The sequence below is a fragment of the Ascaphus truei genome, chromosome 2 (assembly GCF_040206685.1).
Source record: "Ascaphus truei isolate aAscTru1 chromosome 2, aAscTru1.hap1, whole genome shotgun sequence".
Taxonomy (NCBI): domain Eukaryota; kingdom Metazoa; phylum Chordata; class Amphibia; order Anura; family Ascaphidae; genus Ascaphus; species Ascaphus truei.
The window spans coordinates 62,811,794-62,835,281 of NC_134484.1; the positions used below are offsets into that span (position 1 = coordinate 62,811,794).

Here is a 23,488-nt window from a genome sequence, read left to right on the forward strand (position 1 = left end):
TGAAGGGGTTTATTTATTTTTTAATGAGAGAATAATGTAACCATGTCTGGTATACATGTGAACACGGCCCTCTCCTGCTGCCTCGCTTGCTTTTAAAGGTGCAATCTCTCATCGGTTAGGAGCACGACCCGATAGGCGTTGCTCAGCGGGAATGTCACTGTCTTTGAAGTGGGTGTGTGCCAAGATCAAATCCGAGGGTCCGCTCCTTGGGATCTTATTGTTGAACAGCTCGGCACATGTTCCAGGTTCCAGTCATGCGATCAGACCGTACAGTATATTTCAATGCAACCGGTCAAGATGTCAGACACTATTCAGAAACCAATTCTACTGAAAGTATGATGTACCCTGACTCCACTGCAACACCCCAATATGGTTAGATTTACTGTACAATTTATTTAGAATAAGGCAAAATGCAGCCCAAAACACACCCTGCATGGTGTACTAGTCCCAATGCAGTGTATATAACTATTCTTCCATTCTACTGAATTGCAGTATATGGATATAAATGCATCATATTTACACTGCAAGTATGATGTACCCATGCTCTTCCGTAATGTATATTGGTATAATTACATTTTACTGTATTTTTTTCATTGACATGAAGGCCAAAATCAATCCAAAGCACAGACCATACTGAAAATCACATGTGCTGTTTTCAGTACTGTAAGAACAATTCTCACAGTACTAAAACTCTTCTCACTGCAGATATGATATATCTGTGCCCCTTTGTAACATATATCAATAGGGTGGGATTTAACTGTAGAATTTTTCATTTACAGTAAGGTAAAAAATCAGTTCAAAACAGACCATATAATTTGCCACATATACACGGAAATGAAATCCGTGCTACAGAGTGCATATATGTTATTATATACAGAGTGCATATATGTTATTATATGTATCCATGCCCCACTGTTCCATACTCTGTTTCAATATAGTGGGACTTCACTGTATAATTTTTAATTTACAGTAAGGCCAAAATGCATGATACCACATTGTGGTGGTGGGAAAAAAACTCTCCCAATCTGCTAAACATCAAACATATACTACAGAATCTGCTTTATTCTATACCTGTAAGAAACATTCACCTCAATCTACAGACATTTTCTAAATGACATATGATGCACCTATGCACCTCTTTAAAATATATTGAAAACGGCACATAATACGCTATAATTTGTGTCAGATTGATTCTGGGCTTACTGTAAATAAAACATTCACCAATGTAATCCCACCATATTGATATGCTGGACTAGAGGGACATGAATATAATCATACTTGTAGTGAGATAACTGGGAGAAGTGTTCCGTGGTGTATTGAAAACCGCACCCAATGTGTTTTGGGGTGATTTTAGCCTTACTGTAAATGAAAACATTTAGCAGTGAAGTCCCACTGCATTAATATATGTTGCAAAGGAGCACGAATAGATCATATCTGCAGAGAAACATTTTCAGTAGAATGGGAGAATTTTCCCATAAAATGTATTGGGAAAGACACACAATGCTATATTATGTGTTTTGGACATTTTTGCCTCAATGTAAATGATACATTGTACAGGAAAATCTCACCATATTGATACAGATGTAGTGCAGAGAGCAGTACATTTTGCGGCCCAATGTGAATGGACAGTTTTAATCGTCCTGGGCCAGACAGTCTGTAATAGCTGCACAGAGAATTCCCAGAGAGAAGCTGTGTCTTCCTCTCTCTCTTCCTCTCTCTCTTCCGCTCTCTCTTCCGCTCTCTCTTCCGCTCTCTCTTCCGCTCTCTCTTCCTCTCTCTCTTCCTCTCTCTCTTCCTCTCTCTCTTCCTCTCTCTCTTCCTCTCTCTCTTCCTCTCTCTCTTCCTCTCTCTCTTCCTCTCTCTCTTCCTCTCTCTCTTCCTCTCTCTCTTCCTCTCTCTCTTCCTCTCTCTCTTCCAGCAATTGAATGTTTTTGAAGTGAAACTTCTTTGCTGGCACCTTCCTGTACAAAAATTTCGCTGGCGCAAATTACGTTCATGGCGACGGAAGTAAAGAAAGGGAAGAGACGTCACTGAGCAAAAGAGGGCGCGCATGCGCAGTACCGCCGGCTTGGGAGCAGCAACATCCCCAACGACCACGCAGAGAGAGACACACACACACACACACACACACGGAATTCACAGTTACTATAAATATAGAAGTGCAAATAGCTAAAATGGTGTGTGTGCAGAGCACGCGCGTTCTAAGGCCTCGGTCCCGCTGCGCTCAGTGGCACGGGCGGCCACACGCGAGTTCCCCACCAGCAGGGGAATCCTGCGGAGCCGGTCCCGGTCCCCCCTGACTGCACAGCTTACTACACGCTGTGGCGCGTCAGCCGCTATGGGATACAAGAGAATGGTGTTCCCTAGCGTTGACGCGTCACGTGGTGTGGCTGTGAGCCAATGGGGAGGGGAGGAGAGGCTTCGGGAGCGGGGAGGAGTGTGGGGGGAAAGCAGCGTGAGTGCACACAAGAGTTCTTAAGGAGTGAAGGTCAGTATTAGCCAAACCATTATATTCAATATTCAAGGACTCCATTTCCACAGGCTCGGTACCACACGATTGGTGTGAAGCAGACACAGTGCCTATGTTAAAAAGGGAGCTAGATCACTTCTGGGGAATTACAGACCTGTAAGCCTGATATCAATAGTTGAGAAGCTACTTGAAAGTTTAGTACAGAATAATATTCTCAAAGGTTTTTGATACAGTGCCACACAAGAGGTTAGTGTACAAATTAATGGAAATAGGACTAAGTAAAAATATTTACACCTGGATTGAAAAACTGGTTGAAGGATAGACAATTGAGAGTTAGCATAAATGGAACCATTTCAGGTTGCGCTAAAGTTGTAAGTGAAGTACCTCAAGAATCGGTACTGGGACCCCTGCTTTTTAACTTGTTTATTAATGACCTTGAGGTTGGCATAGAGAGCAAAGACTCTATCTTTGCTGATGATACTTAATTGTGTAAGATAGTAAAAACAAAGCAAGGTGTAATTCCTCTTCTAAAGGACTTGAATAGACTGGAAACTTGGGCAGGTAAATAGCAGATGCGGTTTAATACAGATAAATGTAAAGGTTATGCTTTTGGGAAATGAATAAACAGGAGATATACAAATTTTATGGGCAGAATTAGGTGAATCCTTGATGGACAAGGATTTAGGAGTGCTTGTAGACAGCAGGTTTATTAATAGAGCTCAATGTCAGGTAGTAGCTGCAAAGGCAAACAAGATCTTATCTTGCATAAAACTTTATGGATGGAAGGGAAGTAAACATAATTATGCCATTGTATAAAACATTAGTAAGCGCACACCCCGAATATGGAGTACAATTTTGGGCACCACTCTATAAAAAATACATTATGGAACTAGAGAGTGCAGAGAAGAGCCACCAAATTAATAAAGGGAATGGAAAATCTGACTTCTGAGGAGAGTCTAGCTAAATTAGGTTTACTTACATTAGGAAATAGGCATCTAAGAGGGGATATGACTGGTCTAGGACTTTTGTCCGCGACCAAGTTGTCGCTTGCACTCCGCCACCACGCACCTCACTGCAGGCACATCTTGCTGGCATCGGGGCACATGTGCGGGTAAGTCTGCGCATGCGAGGGACATTTAAAAATGGTGGCATCAGTGCGGCATGCTGAGGTATTTCAAAATGGCATCTCTGGCTGAGGCCAATTTGGTATCCACTGCAGCACACCAAATTGGCCTTAGCCAGAGACACTATTTTAAAATTACTCAGCATGCTGCCCCGATGCCACAATTTTAAAATGTTCCCGCGCATGCACCCCGACTAAGGCCGCGATTATAGTCCGGCGACGCGACGTCGCATCAAAACAAATTTATTGAATCCGGCGTGTGTGCTTATAGTAGACACGACCACGACACAGCGACGGCTTGGTCGTGATCGCTGGAAGTCACTGAAATTAGATTTTTCGGCGACTGCAGCGTGACGTCAGCGGGCACGTGAGCAGTTCAGCCAATGAGGACAAACCACTCATGGCCCTGCCACGCCCCCTGGCCTCCGTTTCTTGCCTCTTACACTATAGGCAGAAATCGCTGTGATGGATGACGTCCTGTCTCCGGGACTATAAGCGCGGTCTTATCCGCACATGCGCCCCTTTCCCAGAGACACATTTTAAATGTCCTATTTCTGTCCTGCTCACCGTCATCGTGATCCAACAGTGAGATGTCCACGTGGCGGCAGAGCACCAGCGCCAAACTGGTTGCGGCGATATGGGCAAATGTCCTAGATCAGGCCTGCACAACTCGTAAAGTAAGAAGGGCCGAACTGCTCCAAGGAAAAACAAATTGGGCAGCACGGGTAAAATCATCATCATCTCTCCTCCAGCACCTCTCATCATCATCCTGCACCTCACATCCCTCTCCCCCCCTGTACCTCCCATCATTCTTCCCCCCCTGCACCTCCCATCACTCTTCCCCCCTGTCACGGTAACTTATGACAAGATATAATAAACACCAAATATCTGGGTTGAACTGAACGAGGCTTAGATATGATAAAATATAATTTATTCCTTGAAGAAGGTGAACACACGAGATTATACAAATAACAGACAAAATATGCACTTACTTAAAGGTTAGGACAAGAAAGCCATCAGGATACAGGATGGGTCATTTCTTCCATAATTCAGGTTCAGATGTGGACATCACGACAATGCATGAAGAACATGAAGACAATTTAGTAAGGACTGATCCTGGTTTAAATACCATTTCAAACCCCTCTCTTAACCCTAGGCGCCGAGTTGGCTAGAAAAATCTCTTTGAAGTAGATTTTGGCATCCTTTGTAAGTGTGAAGTACCACACTTAAAAACACTCCGCTCCTTTTGTTCCTGGCCCTAGTATAAACAATCAGGGCAGTTAACTTTTGATCACTTTGGATCACAGGGCTATGCTAATTTTTCAGGATGCTCTTCCTGCCCTATTAGCATAGCAGATGGGGTCTGCATTTTCAGAGCAGATCCAAAATCCCATATACACTTTAATATTTTCACATATTAATAAGTTACGTTCTGGTGGGTCCAGTGGGTCGAAATCTGCCAGTTATTAAAGCCTACAGTGACCCCACATATTGGCCAAATTTCAACTCTCTGTGACCTCCAGAACCGGAGATACAGAAATGTACTTTAATACATTTTTTAAAATAAAATCTTTACATTCGTCCACACTCCATCTGGTTGGTCGGAGGGGGCTGGGAAGGGTCATGCATTAAAGCCGGAACCTTGGCTACATGCCACCCAAATCCCATCCCCCTGGTCATTCCAGAACCGGAGATATGGACTTACATTTTTCATCATTTTACACTTAGTCGTTTTTACGCCATGCGGCTTTTCCCCATTGGAATCAATGGCCCGCGCCGCCATTAGATTCAATGGGACCTCCGCTCCGCCATTGAAGTCAATGGCGCGACCCTCCTTCTCCGCTCGACCCCTTACGGGGGTCTCTCATTCCTGGACCTGGTGTGGATCGTGTGGGGGGTTCCTAGGAGCTAGGGGCAAAAAGAACTTTATTCCCAGGGGCCCTAGAACCTAAGATTCCCACGCCAATTGTCTTTGAACTTGACCGAAGTGATTAAACTCTTTTCAAAGACGTATCTGCTTTTGCGGTCTGCGGTTTGGATGGCTGCCAACCTGTTCCTCGAGGCCGGCGTTGAGGAATCTCCATTGAAGTCAATGAGCCCATTGACTTACAATGGGAAACCGCCGCTCCTCCTCTCGGACGCCACCTGCTGGTCGTCGCTGGAAAACAGGTCCAAAACCGCTACTTCTGCCATTAGAACGCATGGAGGCTCAATGGCGACCTATGGACGGCTGCAAAATGGAGCCTGAAAAAGCAGGAAAAGGGAACAAAGGGCTATAATCACTAAATTAACATTAACCCCTTCCCTCCCGCATCAACCCTAGTGTATGTGTGAGTGCAAACACCAGGATAACACAATACAGTTATACAGGGGAATAAACATTTGGATACTGAAGCAAGGTAAAAAACACATTACTGGACCTCAGTCCAGTTAACCCCTTGCTTCCCAAGTGAGAGTAGGGGGTGGCCAAATGGGGTGTAACCCCTTTAATCCCGGGCCAAACCCCCTCTATCATGACACCCCCCTGCACCTCCCATCACTCTTCCCCCCCTGCACCTCCCATCACTCTCCCCCCCTGCACCTCACATCCCTCTCCCCCTAAACCTCCCATCACTCTCCCCCTCTGCACCTCCCATCACACTCTCCCCCCTGCACCTCACATCACTCTCCCCCCCTGCACCTCCCATCACACTCTCCACCCCTGCACCTCCCATCACTCTCCCCCCCTGCACCTACCATCACACTCTCCCCTGCACCTCCCATCACCCTCCCCCCTGCACCTCACATCCTTCTCTCCCCTGCACCTCACATCCCTCTCCCCCCCTGCACCTCACATCACTCACCCCCCCTGCACCTCACATCCCTCTCCCCCCCTGCACCTCCCATCACTCACCCCCCCTGCACCTCCCATCACTCTCCCCCTCTGCACCTCCCATCCCTCTCCCCCTCTGCACTTCCCACCCCTCTCCCCCCTTGCACTTCCCATCACTCCCCCCCCTGCACCTCACATCCCTCTCCCCCCTGCACCTCACATCCCTCTCCCCCCCTGCACCTCACATCCCTCTCCCCCCCTGCACCTCACATCCCTCTCCCCCCTGCACATCACATCCCTCTCCCCCCTGCACCTTACATCCCTCTTCCTGCCCTGCACCTCCCATCCCTCTCCCCCCTTGCACTTCCCACCCCTCACCCCCCTTGCACTTCCCACCCCTCTCCCCCCTTGCACTTCCCATCACTCTCCCCCACTGCACCTTCCATCACTCTCCCCCTTGCACTTTCCATCACTCTCCCCCCCTGCACCTCACATCCCTCTCCCCCTGCACCTCCCATCACTCTCTCCTCCTTGCACTTCCCATCACTCTCCCCCCTGCACCTCACATCCTTCTCCCCCCCCTGCACCTCACATCCCTCTCCCCCCTGCACCTCACATCCCTCTCCCCCTCTGCACCTCACATCCCCCCCCCTGCACCTCACATCACTCCCCCCTGCACCTCACATCCCTCTCCCCCTCTGCACCTCACATCCCCCCCCCTGCACCTCACATCCCTCTCCCCCTCTGCACCTCACATCCCTCTCCCCCTCTTCACCTCACATCACTCTCCCCCCCTGCACCTCACATCACTCTCCCCCTCTACACCTCACAAGGAAAACAGAGTCGGCCGCACGGTAAAACAGCATTTATTATTCAAAATAACACATTTATTTACGATGTTTACTTGAAACAAAATTACATTTTAAATACTTTCATTCAAATTAAATTAATTTGCCCATATCAGCAGCCTTCCACAGCCCATATCAGCAGCCCCCCACAGCCCGTCAGCATCCTCCCCCCTCCCATGTCAGCATCCTCCCCCCCATGTCAGCATCCCCCCCATGTCAGCATTCCCCCTCACCCTCCCATGTCAGCATCCCCCCTCCCATGTCAGCATCCTCGCTCCCCCTCCCAAGTCAGCATCCCCCTACCCCCTCCCAAGTCAGCATCCCCCCCATCCAAGTCAGCATCCCCCCCACCCAAGTCAGCAGCCCCCCACCCAAGTCAGCAGCCCCCTCCCATGTCAGCAGCCCCCCACCCATGTCAGCAGCCCCACTCCCATGTCAGCAGCCCCCCTCCCCCCTCCCATGTCAGCATCCCCCCTCCCATGTCAGCATCCTCCCCTCCCATGTCAGCATCCCCCCCTCCCATGTCAGCACCCCCCCTCCCATGTCAGCATCCCCCCCTCCCATGTCAGCATCCCCCCTCCCATGTCAGCATCCTCCCTCCCCCTCCCATGTCAGCAGCCTCCCTCCCATGTCAGCAGCCCCCCTCCCCCCTCCCATGTCAGCAGCCCCCCACCCATGTCAGCAGCCCCCCTCCCATGTCAGCAGTCCCCCTTCCATGTCAGCAGCCCCCCTCCCATGTCAGCAGCCCCCCTCCCATGTCAGCAGCCCCCCTCCCATGTCAGCATCCCCCCTCCCATGTCAGCATCCCCCCTCCCATGTCAGCATCCCCCTGCCCCCTCCCATGTCAGCATCCCCCCTCCCATGTCAGCATCCTCCCCTCCCATGTCAGCATCCTCCCTCCCCCTCCCATGTCAGCAGCCCCCCTCCCATGTCAGCAGCCCCCCTCCCATGTCAGCAGCCCCCCTCCCATGTCAGCATCACCCCTCCCATGTCAGCAGCCCCCCTCCCATGTCAGCAGCCCCCCTCAGATGTCAGCAGCTCCCCTCCCATGTCAGCATCCCCCCTCCCATGTCAGCATCCTCCCCTCCTATGTCAGCATCCCCCCCCATGTCAGCATCCCCCCCTCCCATGTCAGCAGCCCCCCACCCCCATGCTTACCTTGTGATGGTGATGGCGGCGGCAGGGAAGCGCGAGGGATGCGCGCTCTAGCAGCAGACCCGGAAGTTCCGGGTCACGCTACACTGCTAGAGCGCGTCCCCGTGCTGGAGGTGGGAGGTTAGGGGAGAGCGCGCACAGCCACTGCTGGAGCGCGTCCTTTTTTCCCAACCAGGGAAGGTGGGTGATGAAGAGCGGGGGTTGAAGGGGGTCCGTCGCGGGCCGTATGTTGTGCAGCCCTGTCCTAGATCGTATCAAGATAAGGAGGGAGAGACTTGAGGTGTTGCCCGTGCAAACTCCTTCACAGCTCCTAGTGATATCACACACAAGGTAGCCAAAGGGAATGACGCCCCATCCCCATGTCTCCACTCACCCTTTAAAAATACTCAGAAGTGTCTGCTTCTGTAAATATTAACTCTTTAAACATGTCGTTCCCATTCATTTCCAGCTCTAAAATGTATTAAGAAGCAAGTTCATACTATGATGCAGTTTCTTCATCAAGAATGACTTCTCCAATCCCTATTTGGTACTTTTATGTTTAATTGCTTAAACAAAATGGTGCGGTTCGCGACTTTAAATGACGCTATGTGACCCGGTTACATACGGTTTGTAAGCTGTTGCATGGAGAACTTTTGCGATTCGAGCCTTTGTTTCTAAACAGACCAGTCTGAGACCTGCAAATGCACCGCAAGTGGTATTTTTATTTACTGTACAGTGGAGGGTTTTTGTCCTTTTATTTTACCCACCATAACTTTTTAAAGTTTGGTTATACCCACGTACCAGCTTCACATTGCTAGGCCGGCACCCAGCCTCGCACTGAGAGTGAAAAGGTTGGCGGTCTGTGAGTAGGTTTTACTGGCTATACAATTCTTTAACCCCAGCTGTGCCGAAAAGCGGTGTAATGCGGCAGGCACAAGCTCATAGGGGCCCATGTTAAAATGGATTAAGATGTAGAGGGACACACTGCGCTCATTTGCATGCCATTACCCAGAATCCCTGGCTGCAGTGGACGCACTGTTTGCTAAGCGATAATGGGGAAAGACAGAGTTTCCGACCTTTCTGAGACATGCAAAAGCGCCACAAGTGGTCTTTTTATTTTCTAAATAATGAAATGGTCTGTTCTCCTTGTAGAAGGTTTTCCTGGACACTGTGGGAAATGGCTGCAGTGATCAAGATGAGCCTCTCCTCAAGAAAAACCCACGTCGTTTTGTCATCTTCCCAATCAAGTATCCAGACATTTGGAAAATGTATAAGCAGGCACAGGCGTCGTTCTGGACTGCAGAAGAAGTAAGTCATTCTGACCGTGACAGCTGCTTTACAGCAGCAGGACATCTCTTTTTGTAGTAGCCCTGTGGTGCACTTTCATGAGATCAAAACATAGCAGGTCACCAGCAACCTCAACATAGCTTTCATATTAATGGGGAAATCCCCTCTACCCAACGTTCATCCATTTGTTTGTGCACAGGTTGATAAAGGAATTAATTCTGAGCAACAGTGTAAGGCCTCGGCCATGTTACGTGCTTGCTGGCGGAAGCGTGCTGAGGCGCGCTCCCGCTCAGCACTGAGCCCCTACTGCCGCAATTAGAGCGGCTTTAGTAGGGGCTCGCCTACGCTTCCGCGCGCTTAGGGGAATTTAAAATTCCCCCACTTGCCGGCGCTACAGGCCGGTCACGTGAGCGGTTCGCCCAATGAGGGCGAACCAGCTCCGTGACGTCACTGGCCCGCCCCCGGCCAGTGACGCGCCTGCCCCCGGCCCGCCCCCTGATGGCTGCTGACAGTGCGTGCGGTAAGCAACCGCAAGGCCAGGGAAAGCACCCGCTTTCCCTGCGCCTCAGCACGCCTCAGCACGCCAGCAGGGAGCATGGCCGACGCCTAATGTAGACAAGAAACGGCCAACTCCAGTCCTCAAGCGCAACCAAACAGCTCAGATTTTCAGGATATCCCTGCTTCAGCACAGTTGGCTCAATCAGTGGCTCAGTCAAAGACTGAGCCATCTGTGCTGAAGCAGGGATATCCTTAAACCTGAGCAGTTGGTGGCCCCTGGCTGGTGTAGACACAGCTTACCATTTGATTGGTTGTAAGGGATAGAACCAGGTGGCTATGAACTTCTCAGTTGCATCTTCCACTCAAAACTCATCAGGGTTGTCTTTCAAACCTGACTTATTCCAGCTTAACTAGCCATGCTATTTTAATTTAATGAAGCAGCCATTCACAAAAAGTAATTTTTACCAACTTAAAAAGACCACGTGGAGCTTAGTATAGATGAGATTCTGATCAAGGCTTCAGATCAGAACATCATGTTGCATGTGTGTGATTAAGATTGTACAAGACAATGTCTGCCCCGTCAATCATCAAAACAGCTTAAACTTGGAAACATACAGTACACAATATCAACATCAATAGATAAGATTGATTAATAATAATATTACTGACAAAAACACTGGTATGTAGAGAGCTTTATAGAAGATCCCTACAAATTGCACTCAAAGTACATATGGTAAATATAATAGGGTGATTCAATAATCACGGAATCATAATATTCCTAGAATGAGGAGTATCAATATATACCTCGTATGTACCACTAACAACGAATTTGTCATATGGAAAATGCTGAATCTCCCACTTTCTACATTGAAAAATAATAAAGCTTTATTATAAAGACATCGGCGCAAGTGATTCTTTATTATTTACAGTGATGGTTAAAAATCCTCATTAGTGAGGCCGCTAGCTTTATTATTATTACTAGCTGATATACCCGGCGTTGCCCGGAATTTACTCCCCTTCACAGATGGGACCCCCCCTCCTTCACAGCTGCGGTCTCCCCTCCCTGACCCCACATGACTGTCCAACCCCCTGCACCCCACAAAACTGCCCCCCCTACACTCCACATCACACTCCCCCCTGCACCCCACATCACACTCCCCCCTGCACCCCACATCACTCTCCCCCCTGCACCCCACATCACTCTCCCCCCTGCACCCCACATCACTCTCCACCCCCCTGCACCCCTCATCACTGTCCACCCCACATCACTGTCAACCCCTTGCACCCCACTTCACTCGTCACTCCCTTGCACCCCACATCTGTCTCTCCCCCCCCTGCACCTCACATTATTCCCCCCCTGAACCGCACATCATTGCCCCCCCCCCCCATGCATGACCCCCCGGTCCTCGCTAGTAGATGTCCCTCTCCTCGAAATGTAAGGTAAGGGATTCAGGGAGGAAAGGGACTCCGTGGTGTGGTGTGGCCGGCCCCGTCCTCCATCTGCGGCCGTAGTGCAGCCGGGCAGGAGCGAGAGAGGGCCGGGACTCCAGTTGGTCTCCCGCATGGCGCCGCCTCCCGCCCCCCACACCGCTGGCTGCAAGCAGGGAAGCCAGGGGGAGAGAGTGCTCGGTAGGAGCGGCTGTTAGTGTTGTGACCGGGGGGAGAGGTGAGGCCTGCGCCGGAGCGGCTGTTAGTGTTAGTGGCCGGGTGGTTGTGGGCGGGTGAGGAGGAGAAGAGAGTGGCAGTTGGGTGACGTCATAGAGCCACGCAGGCCAATGGGGCGGGGCAGGGATACGGACCAATCTGATTGGCCAGAGGCTGAGTGACAGACCCACAGACCAATCAGATCCACCACATCTAGCAACAACACCACAAATTTCAATTTTATATATTAAGATTAATTTTTTTTAACCATCACTGTAAATAATAAATAATCACTTGCGTCGATGTCTTTATAATAAAGCTTTATTGTTTTCCAACGTAGAAAGGGGGAGATATGGCATTTTCCATATGATAAATTCGTTGTTAGTGGAACATACGAGGTATATGCTGACACTCCTCATTCTAGGAATATTCTGATTCCGTGATTATTGAATCACCTTATTATATTTACCATATGTACTTTGAGTGCAATTTGTAGGGATCTTCTATAAAGCTCTCTATCTTACATACCAGTGTTTTTGTCATCTCCCTATGCACCTACGTTTTTACGTCTTTACTAACCCTAGAGCGGCTTTGGGTTTGAGCGGGTAGTCAACTTTATTAATAATATTACTGTCCATTTTTAAGCGGCCCCACTAAATTTGTTTTTTAAAGTGAATAGTTCTGCAGAATGGAAAACGACTGTGATGATCCAATTAAGTTAGTGATCAGGATAAAAAGTAAGGGCAGCTCATTGTTCTTGGGTTATGTGGACTTACTGTGAGGCTTATGTTTGAAAGTTAACAAAACAATGTCTTTCTTTTCATTTCCGACAGAACTCAGGAAATGGGAGGGTGTGGGAACATCTGTTTTTGCTCTTCTTTACTGATTAGATTATCCATAGACCTGCCTGCAAACTGACCAATGGGGGAAGAAAGCAGGATAATGGGGAGAGAGATTAACTCTGTAAATCATACCTGTTACATTTTAATGTTTCTAAATATTTCCAAGATAAACCATTCTAAAGTGACTTAAAAATGACTTAATACAAGAAGTTGTGAGCGGCGGTGCAGCTGCCTTGCAGGAAATATATGAACTCGAACTGCAAAATCTTCTAGGTACAAAATGACTGGTCTGATTTTTTTGAGTGCATCAGTCATGTAGTTTTCACCTATTGCACATAGGACTGTCATTATTTTAATTAGATCCTACATGAGTTTGTAACGTTACTGATGGGAAAATTGCCGTTTTTGATGCTTTCGGGGGGAAGGGACAAGCTTGAAAAACCTTAATTGAAAGATAATTCCCTCAGGTAATGAGGCTAAAAAAATAGATTAAAAAAAAAGACAACTGTAGCTGTTGTGGTTTTGACATGAACTGTATCTGCATTCATCGCATAACTGCTGTTGTTGATTGTAGCCGCAGGTGTACTGTTGATATCCCACTAATCCCTTTTGTGGTGAAGATGTGACCTCAACAGTAACTGCAGAAGCAGGTGCAAAGGATATAGACAGCGAGGACTAAAATGGCAGGAAAGTGAAAGTTATACGGATTGGTTGTAAAAAATGATATACAGTAGATTAGAAGATGAGGGCGGAATGAAGGTAAGACTCCTTTACCCCCCTAAGGGAGATTTGCTGGTAAATAGGTGTTATGGTGCTGTGGTGCTCGCCTGGTTGGTATACAGAAGCCTGAGCATCCGCACATAGGGAGCTTGGAGTGCAGCGCCTCCACCTGTGAGGATCCCGCCACAGGGGAGGAAGCCCCTCACAGGAAATTTTAACCCCTTGTAATGATCACTAGCACAATAAGGTAAACCAACAGGAAATGTTAGCCTCATGACATAAACATAATACAACACACACAACACACATATGTGAACAATAGTAACTGTAACACCCCAATGACAATCCCCTGCCCTCTTACAGGGAGAATATCAGAATACCCTCTCCCTCCTTCAAGGCCAAGCCCAGATATATATGGATGTAACGTGTTATACACAATGTCCAGGAACATGTGAGAGGTAGCGCTACCTCCCCTTCTTGTGTTGGTGCACCGTTGGCCTCACTCCCTTTATGGAGGCAGACGCAGTGTCCCACGATGTGAGGCCTCCAATCCTTACCACCGGCAGCCGCACACGTGGTCTGTGAAGGGCGTGGAGGTCTGTACCGGCGTCCGTCCCGCTCCGTGTTGTCACCGTACCCTCACCACTGGGAAGGTCCATAGCTATGGGCCACCCTACAGTGCACAAACTACGATGAATGGGACCTATCTTGGGCCTAGGGGAAAACAAGGTCCTAGTCCTGGGGTACCTGACTGGCTCCCAGGACAGCCTGTGTCTTTGCGTGGTCCCCAAGCACGGTCTGTGTCCTAGGTCACAGTTCAGATATATTTAGTCTGCCAGTCTGCCTCCTCCAACATGGCCACTGCAGTCCATCCAGAGTAAGACTGGGGAGTTTCATAAGTGCCCCCAGAGGCTACAGAAGTATAATTGCAGGCATGAGTTACTGTGCTCATAAACCGTTGTGGAACAAACCAATCAGTATTCATGATGGAATGAGTCCAACTCTTATTGTTAACATCTCACAGAAGAAAGGATCAAGAAGTGAATGAATTACCATCCACAAGTGATGGAGTATATGAAGAACAAGAGACACATACAGACACGCGCTCTCTCATACAGACGCGCTCTCATACAGACACGCGCTCTTATACAGACACGTGGTCTCATACAGACACGCTCACATACAGACACGCGCGCTCTCATAAAGACACTCTTTCATACAGACAACTCTTTTCCTCTCATACAGACACTCTCCCTCTCTCATACAGACACTCTCTCCCTCCCTCATACAGAACACTCTCTCCCTCTCTCATACAGAACACTATCTCCCTCTCTCATACAGAACACTCCATCTCTCATACAGACACACACTCTCTTTCTCTCTCTCATATTCAGAGACTCCTCCCCAATCCCACAGTGTGCATTGAGAGCAGGGAGGATGGAGGGCCTGCACTGCTGTTCTCTGCCATGCGTTACAGGCCCTTTTGCACTCAAGGTGTATCAACGTACAGAAAATAAAAGGGTAGCATGTTACTCACCGTTTAAGAACATGGGATTTTTTAAATACTGGGTTCTTGATTTGAGGTGTGATCCTGTGCGTCCCCCATGATAACTGCAGTGTGTATTGTATGTAACAGATATAGAGGCCTATTCAGGTGGCTTCGATAAGTGTTGATATTGATCAGGTTGCCATGTTCCTACCTCACGGTCTGACATTTGTGTTATCACGATATTCAGAAAGATTTCCGGATACCGTTTGGTAGGAAAACGCCAATAGTGATCAAGTTAGCAGTTTCTTTTTCTAAGATCCGCCTGTGCGCTCTTCCCACAGTCTGTAAGAGCTGCGCTGAGAGAACGCCATCTCCCTGCACAGCTTATAGGCACTGTTTTTATTTTCATTTTAATTACATAGTACTGAAGCAGGGAGTCTCTGGACCTGAACCCCATTCATTTCAGGTCCAGGGACTCTCTGCTTCACGAGGTACAGACCCCGGTATGGGGTGCCGGTATCTCCGGCAAGTTTAAATGCCCGCGTCACATGACACCGGAGAAGTAAACTTGCAGGAGATACCGGGGCCTGTACCTCGGGAAGCAGGGGGTCCCTGGATCTGAAATGGGGTTCAGCTCCCCTGCTTCAGTAATATGTTATTAAAATAAAAACAGAGCTTCATTACCTTAGTGGCTAACCACTAAGGCAGGGGTGGGGAACCTCCGGCCCGCGGGCCGTATAAGGCCCCCGAAGTCATTTGGTCCGGCCCCCGGGAAGCCTGCAAGAATGGTTTAAAAAAAAAAAAATATATATATTTTTTTTTTTTTAAACTCCCCTTCTCCTGATTGGCTGCCCGTGCTGTCACTCTGCCAAGATTTTTTTTTGGCCCGCCTCTTCCTACAGCACCGCCCCCTCCCTTCTCTCCTCCAGTAATGCCGGGCTCCTTAGGCTCCGCCCCCCTGTCCCTCCCTTTAGGCTCCGCGGGCCTGTCACTCTCGGCTGCACTGGCCATGCTGCTCCAGCAGCCCATCCACGGGCCCCAGGTAACCCACATACCCCCTCCCAGGCACCTTACCCACCCCAAGGGGGGAGAGGCCTTAATATTGTGTCTGTTTGCAGAGGTGGGCTTATTGTGTGTGTGTGTGTGTGTGTGTGTGTGTGTGTGTGTGTGTGTGTGTGTGTGTGTGTGTGTGTGTGTGTCAATGTCAGTGTGTGTGTGTGTGTGTGTGTGTGTGTGTGTGTGTGTTTACAGAGGTGGGCTTATTGTGTGTGTGTGTGTGTGTGTGTGTGTGTGTGTGTGTGTGTGTGTGTGTGTGTGTGTGTGTGTGTGTGTGTCAATGTCACTGTGTGTGTGTGTGTGTGTGTGTGTGTGTATGTGTGTGTCAATGTCACTGTGTGTGTGTGTGTGTGTGTCAATGTCACTGTGTGTGTGTGTGTGTGTGTGTGTGTGTGTGTGTGTCACTCTCACTGTGTGTGTGTGTCACTCTCACTGTGTGTGTGTGTCACTCTCACTGTGTGTGTGTGTCACTCTCACTGTGTGTGTGTGTCACTCTCACTGTGTGTGTGTGTGTCACTCTCACTGTGTGTGTGTGTGTGTCACTCTCACTGTGTGTGTGTGTGTGTCACTCTCACGGTGTGTGTGTGTGTGTCACTCTCACGGTGTGTGTGTGTGTGTCACTCTCACTGTGTGTGTGTGTGTCACTCTCACTGTGTGTGTGTGTGTCACTCTCACTGTGTGTGTGTGTGTGTCACTCTCACTGTGTGTGTGTGTCACTCTCACTGTGTGTGTGTGTCACTCTCACTGTGTGTGTGTGTGTGTCACTCTCACTGTGTGTGTGTGTGTGTGTGTCACTCTCACTGTGTGTGTGTGTCACTCTCACTGTGTGTGTGTGTCACTCTCACTGTGTGTGTGTGTCACTCTCACTGTGTGTGTGTGTCACTCTCACTGTGTGTGTGTGTCACTCTCACTGTGTGTGTGTGTGTGTGTGTGTCACTCTCACTGTGTGTGTGTGTGTGTCACTCTCACTGTGTGTGTGTGTGTGTGTGTCACTCTCACTGTGTGTGTGTGTGTGTGTGTCACTCTCACTGTGTGTGTGTGTGGGTGTGTCACTCTCACTGTGTGTGTGTGTCACTCTCACTGTGTGTGTGTGTCACTCTCACTGTGTGTGTGTGTGTGTCACTCTCACTGTGTGTGTGTGTGTGTGTGTCACTCTCACTGTGTGTGTGTGTGTGTCTGTGTGTGTGTCACTCTCACTGTGTGTGTGTGTGTCACTCTCACTGTGTGTGTGTGTGTGTGTGTGTGTGTGTGTGTGTGTGTGTGTGTGTGTCACTCTCACTGTGTGTGTGTGTGTGTGTCACTCTCACTGTGTGTGTGTGTGTGTGTGTGTGTGTGTGTGTGTGTGTGTGTGTGTCACTCTCACTGTGTGTGTGTCACTCTCACTGTGTGTGTGTGTGTGTCACTCTCACTGTGTGTGTGTCACTCTCACTGTGTGTGTGTGTGTGTGTCACTCTCACTGTGTGTGTGTGTGTGTGTGTGTGTGTGTGTGTGTGTGTCACTCTCACTGTGTGTGTGTCACTCTCACTGTGTGTGTGTGTGTGTGTGTCACTCTCACTGTGTGTGTGTGTGTGTGTGTGTGTCACTCTCACTGTGTGTGTGTGTGTGTCACTCTCACTGTGTGTGTGTGTGTGTGTGTGTGTGTGTCACTCTCACTGTGTGTGTGTGTGTGTGTGTGTCACTCTCACTGTGTGTGTGTCACTCTCACTGTGTGTGTGTGTGTGTCACTCTCACTGTGTGTGTGTGTGTGTCACTCTCACTGTGTGTGTGTGTGTCACTGTCTCACTGTCACTGTGTGTGTGTGTGTGTTTGTGTCACTGTCTGTGTCACGGTCACTGTGTTTGTGTCACTGTCTGTGTCACGGTCACTGTGTTTGTGTGTCACTGTCTGTGTGTGGCAGCAGCCACCTGAGGTGATGAAGGACCTGAGTATCACCAGGGCGGCTCGGGTAAACAGCGCTCCGGGGGGAGAGGGTATAAGAGGAGTAGGGGATGGGGGGGAAGGGGTATAAGAGGAGTGGGGGATGGGGGGGAAGGGGGTATAAGAGGCTTGGGGGATAGAAGAACGAGTCTGCGGTGGGAGAGACACCTCACTACCGCCTCTCCTCCTCCTCCCCACACCGGGCAGCAGTTGTGGAGGGTACCTGCTCCAATCCCGCCCTGCTCCGCCCCTTCCCCCCCCCCCCCCCGTGCACTTACACGGCCCCCCTCCCCACACCGGGTAGCAGTTGCGGAGGGTACCTGCTCCGCCCCCTCCTCCCCACACCGGGTAGCAGTTGCGGAGGAGGGCACCTGCTCCGATCCCCCCTGCTCAGACTCCCCCCCCCCCCCCCCTTGCGCACTTACACGGTCCTCCTTCTCCCCACACCGAGCAGCAGTTGCGGAGGGCACCTACTCCGATCCCCCCCCAATCAGATTTCCCTCCCCAGTGTGTGTCTGAGGGGGAGAGTGTGTGTCTGAGGGGGAGAGTGTGTGTCTGAGGGGGAGAGTGGGAGAGTGTGTGTCTGAGGGGGAGAGTGTGTGTCTGAGGGGGAGAGTGTGTGTCTGAGGGGGAGAGTGTGTGTCTGAGGGGGAGAGTGTGTGTCTGAGGGGGAGAGTGTGTGTCTGAGGGGGAGAGGGGGAGAGTGTGTGTCTGAGGGGGAGAGTGTGTGTCTGAGGGGGAGAGGGGGAGAGTGTGTGTCTGAGGGGGAGAGTGTGTGTCTGAGGGGGAGAGTGTGTGTCTGAGGGGGAGAGGGGGAGAGTGTGTGTCTGAGGGGGAGAGTGTGTGTCTGAGGGGGAGAGTGTGTGTCTGAGGGGGAGAGTGGGAGAGTGTGTCTGAGAAGGAGAGGGGGAGAATGTCTGAGAGAGATAGAGTGTGTCTGAGAGAGAGTGGGTCTGAGGGAGAGTGGGTCTGAGGGTCTGAGAGAGTGGGGCTGAGGGTCTGAGAGAGAGATTGGGTCTGAGAGAGAGAGTGGGTCTGAGGGTCTGAGAGAGAGAGAGTGGGTCTGAGGGTCTGAGAGAGAGAGTGGGTCTGAGGGTCTGAGAGAGAGAGTGGGTCTGAGAGAGAGAGTGGGTCTGAGAGAGAGAGTGGGTCTGAGAGAGAGAGTGGGTCTGAGAGAGAGAGTGGGTCTGAGAGAGAGAGTGGGTCTGAGAGAGAGAGTGGGTCTGAGAGAGAGAGTGGGTCTGAGAGTCTGATTTCCCTACCCCCTGCCCGATTTCTGTGTGTGTGTGTGTGCGTGTGCATTTGCGTGTGCACAGACACCAACCCACAGTCAGTCATAGTCACCCACTACCCAAGAGTCAGTCAGTCACCCAAAGAGAAGCAGTTCCAGCCATCACATTAGTGGTGAGTTCATTAAATGTTTCACCAAATACAGCAGGCTAATTTTTAAGTTGATAATTTTGGATGGCCCTCGAATGATTTTATAAATATCAAAATGGCCCTTGGCAGAAAAAAGGTTCCCCACCCCTGCACTAAGGTAATGAAGGGGTTAACCGACACTACCCGGTGTGTTAGTGGTAGAGGCGGTGGATGAAGGTTATCGTTTCCCCAAGGAGGGTGTTTAGGCCTCCCGAGAGGTATTAACCTCTCCCTTACCTTAGCGGTAACAACCGCTAAGGTACTAAACGGGTTAAAACCCACACCACAGCAAGACCTAACCATCCACACCTCCTCCCCCCAGATCTGGATAATAGCACATTTGCCGATTTAAAAATAAAACATTAGCCAGCATATAGTAACTAAAAGTTGTATTTACTCCTGTCAGGATGAAGGCAGTCCTCATCTTTGGCCTCCGCGTCCCCCTGGTCCTCCGCTTCTTCAGTAGGCAGCAACATTAAATAAAAAAACAAACTACTGGCCAGTAACCCCTTAATTACTTTAGCGGTTATTAACAGCTATGGTAATTATGAGGTTAACCCGCTCTCCTGCTACCCTCCCGTGAGACCTAACCACCCTCCCCATAGCAACTACCCTCATCCCCTACCCCTTCTACCCGCATCACCACACAGAAATGGTTAAAAGCACTAGAAGCCAAATATGGCTAATAGCGCATTTGCTCATTTGTTTAAAAATAAAATATTAATGCACAATAAAATAAAATTGACATTACAGTACAATATATTACCCAGTAGGCAATAAACGCATTGATTGACACTGTGGTAACCTATGTCCATAATGGAGACACAGATAACCACAATGGCAATGAATGGTCAAACTAAAAAAAAAACACACATCAAAAATGTAAAATACATTACAATTAAATAAAAACAAACATTTGCCAAAAAATGTATTGATTGTCAATGTGGTTATCTATAACAGTGGTCTCCAAACATTTAAGTACGAGGGATACATCGTATATTCTACACATTTTCGCAGGCCAAAGAATAAAAAAACATTTTTTTTATATATATTTTATGAATGAATGAATAAGTTTTATTTGGATCATTTGGGGTAATCAGCATGATATGATTCGGAACAAAAGAGAAATGTGAGAATTACAAAGAAAGCATGCCGTGCTTACACTGGGAAATTATATATAATGAGCAAAAATATATATATTTCAAGTTGCTGTGGGCCGGATAAAATCTTGTGGTGGGCCGGATGTGGCCCGCGGGCCATAGTTTGGAGACCACTGATATATACCCTCAAAGGGACATAGATAAACACATTGCCAGTCAATGGGCAACTTAAAAATACAATCAATGTGTTTCTTACCTTGGCCGGGATGAAGATTCATTCCCTTGATCCAACTGCGGCACCAACTCTTGACCCACCTTGAAGAAAATGATGCAAAAAAAGTCCACGATCCTCAGTTGCTTGCCGAGAAGCCACCGGTGAGCATCTTTTGGGGCTACCGCTCGGTTTGACATTGCGAGAGTTCTACCGATTGGGAAGAAGCTGTTTCCAAGCGAGTTTGGCATGTTATCGGAGCTCTCTGAATAGCTGCACATGCAAACTCGCTCTAAAAGTGCTCAAAACTTTCAATCAGACACTTATCGGAGTCTGCTGAATAAGCCATAGAGTCCCACTTACCTTTCGCTCAGCCACAGGGAAGGGTACTGTAGGTAAAGTTACAGTAGTTGGGCTACTTCTGTGTGTGATATTATTCTGCTTTTTGTAATTACGTTTTTATTCCTACATTAATAAACATTCCCTGAATTCTAAATTAATCTTTAGGAATTGCAGTTATCGCACATGCTTAATGGGAAAAAAAATTAGTGTTTTAGCACCATTTTAATGGAAAATTGAAAAAGTTAAATTAGGCACCCAAAGGTGTCTACGTTACAGCCATGTAATCATGCTTAAAGCATATATGTTACTGTTTTAGTCTCTTGAGAAATTAGGAATAATTACATTTTTGTCGAGGCCCCTGATTGAGGATGGAAGGTGCTTGTCAATCAATTGGTTACTCACATTGCCCCTCTTTGAATGGCGACAAGCGGAGATCAGAGTGGGCTCTGTCTGTGCAAACTCCTTATTCATTTGATAAATTACAAAAGGGCGTAACTAGAGGAAATCAAACCCTTTCCTTCAGGTTTACAGACTAACTAAAGAATAATGATACTGTACGTGTCTAATGTTTGTAAAAATAAATCAGTCACCTACATTTAGAAGAACAAAACAGTGGATGGCGCTCTAACACTCTCCTAATATCCCAGTGCAAGTGATAACATTGCAAAACTGGAACAACCTACCAGAGACTCTCATATCCACCACCAGTTTAAGTTCTTTCAAATCTAAGGCTGTCTCACACTTTAATCTGGTCTGTAACTGTTTCATACGCTCATAATATATATTTTCTTTAACTGTGCATGCAATGTCTTGTATATAATGTATACCTTGTTCATTTCTGTAACTGTATTTGTAACCATGTATTATTTTGTTTTACTCTGTGCCCAGGACATACTTGAAAACGAGAGGTAACTCTCAATGTATTACTTCCTGATAAAATATTTTATAAATAAATAACATAAAATCTAATATATAGTGACTCACACCTCTAATACAGTGACAAATAAATAATAAAGGTCTTAACTAAAGAGGTAAAAACCTCCACTCAAACCTTAAAGGCATAGACAAAGAAGAAAATAATCCCTATTGTAAGCACGCTACCTCTACTAATTAATAATAATATAATATTTTAATGTAAATTATTGACGAAAGAGAGACTATTAGAAATATATCGTCGCAATAAAAGCACTTAAAAGTAGGAGGGAGGATATGCTATGCTCCTGAGACTATGAGAACAGTGTTCATATATATTATATTATAATGTCCAGAGACTCACAAGATTGCAATCTGAGAGAGGCAATCCCCTGACAATATATTTGACCTTTTTACCTGTTGGATGATACGGTCTGTAGGGATATTGATGTGATCTAGGACCCCCTTGCTGCCACTATTGTTGCTAGTGCAATGTTATAGGCATTTGTAAATGTACCAAGTTCCCTGCTTAATCAATATAAGGACTCGTTGAGATGGGGACGTTATAACAAGTCTGTTAACACGCGTTGCCTGATTACCAATGAGAATGTAATGGGTGGTATTACCCTCTCCGGAGCAGGTAAGAGGCTCCGCCAAAAAGTGAAATGAACGCCAGTGGAACGTATCTGCATTCCAAATATTGGAACGTTCCACACCAATAGGGAGCTATTGATTGGTTTGTAGGCCTATGCTATTTTATGTATTAACACCGCTCCAGTGAAAAATGAAGGGGTTCATTTATACTTTCTATTAATATATTGGGTTTTTTTTTGTATGTACCATATTACTATTTATAATTGTAAATACAAAAGTAATTCATTATTTAAGCATTTTAATTTTTTTTCTTTAAGGTTGATTTATCTAAAGATTTTGCTCACTGGGATAAGCTGAAGTCAGAGGAGAAGTATTTTATTTCCCATATCTTGGCTTTTTTTGCTGCTAGCGACGGAATAGTGAACGAGAATCTGGTGAGTTTTATGTAGGAAATAAATAATGTGCAGCAGTTTAATATGTATTGGATTGAAGTACATCTATTGACAGAACATGACGCTAGTCAGGTTCAGGTACCACACTATCGCAGGTGTTCTGTATTTCTTATGTTCGAGAGCATAGTATTGCTTACATTGGCTCCTATTCAGTTTCCTGTGAAACCATCTTCTGTTTGCCATGTAAGCTTGATGCCCCAGTCGAATATAGTCATATAAATAAGGCTTATAATTTCCCTAAGGCTGCATCCATGGTATGGCAGACCGCGTGGACACGTCCGCACGATGAGCAAACAGACTGCCTAAACGCTGTGTTCGCGTTTATGCGGCGTGCGTTGAAGCGGGAGGGGGCGCGCGTTGCGCAAGAAATCAGTTTAAACTGATTTCTTGGCGCGACAGCACGGTCACGTGAGCGGTTTGCCCAATGAGGGCGAACGAGCTCCGTGACGTCACTGGCACGCCCCAAGACACGCCCACGGACGGCGCGCGTACCATTGCCAGAGAAAGCACTCGCTTTCCCTCAGCCTCCGTGCGGCTGAAATTACCATGTACGCAGCCTTGCACAGAGAAGACAGCTCTCCAACATATTTCATATAGTCCTGATGAAGGGAGGCACAG

General features: G+C 47.9%; 1 protein-coding gene across 1 annotated transcript in view; it reads left to right on the forward strand.

The window, feature by feature from the left end:
* The window catches only part of RRM2B (ribonucleotide reductase regulatory TP53 inducible subunit M2B), a 29,958-nt gene that overhangs the window by 590 nt on the left and 5,880 nt on the right, over nucleotides 1-23,488 (forward strand). Inside the window, exons 2-3 of the mRNA XM_075582574.1 lie at nucleotides 9,540-9,695; nucleotides 22,736-22,852. Coding sequence (XP_075438689.1) covers nucleotides 9,540-9,695; nucleotides 22,736-22,852 — 273 coding nt within the window. The remainder of the gene's footprint in view (nucleotides 1-9,539; nucleotides 9,696-22,735; nucleotides 22,853-23,488) is intronic.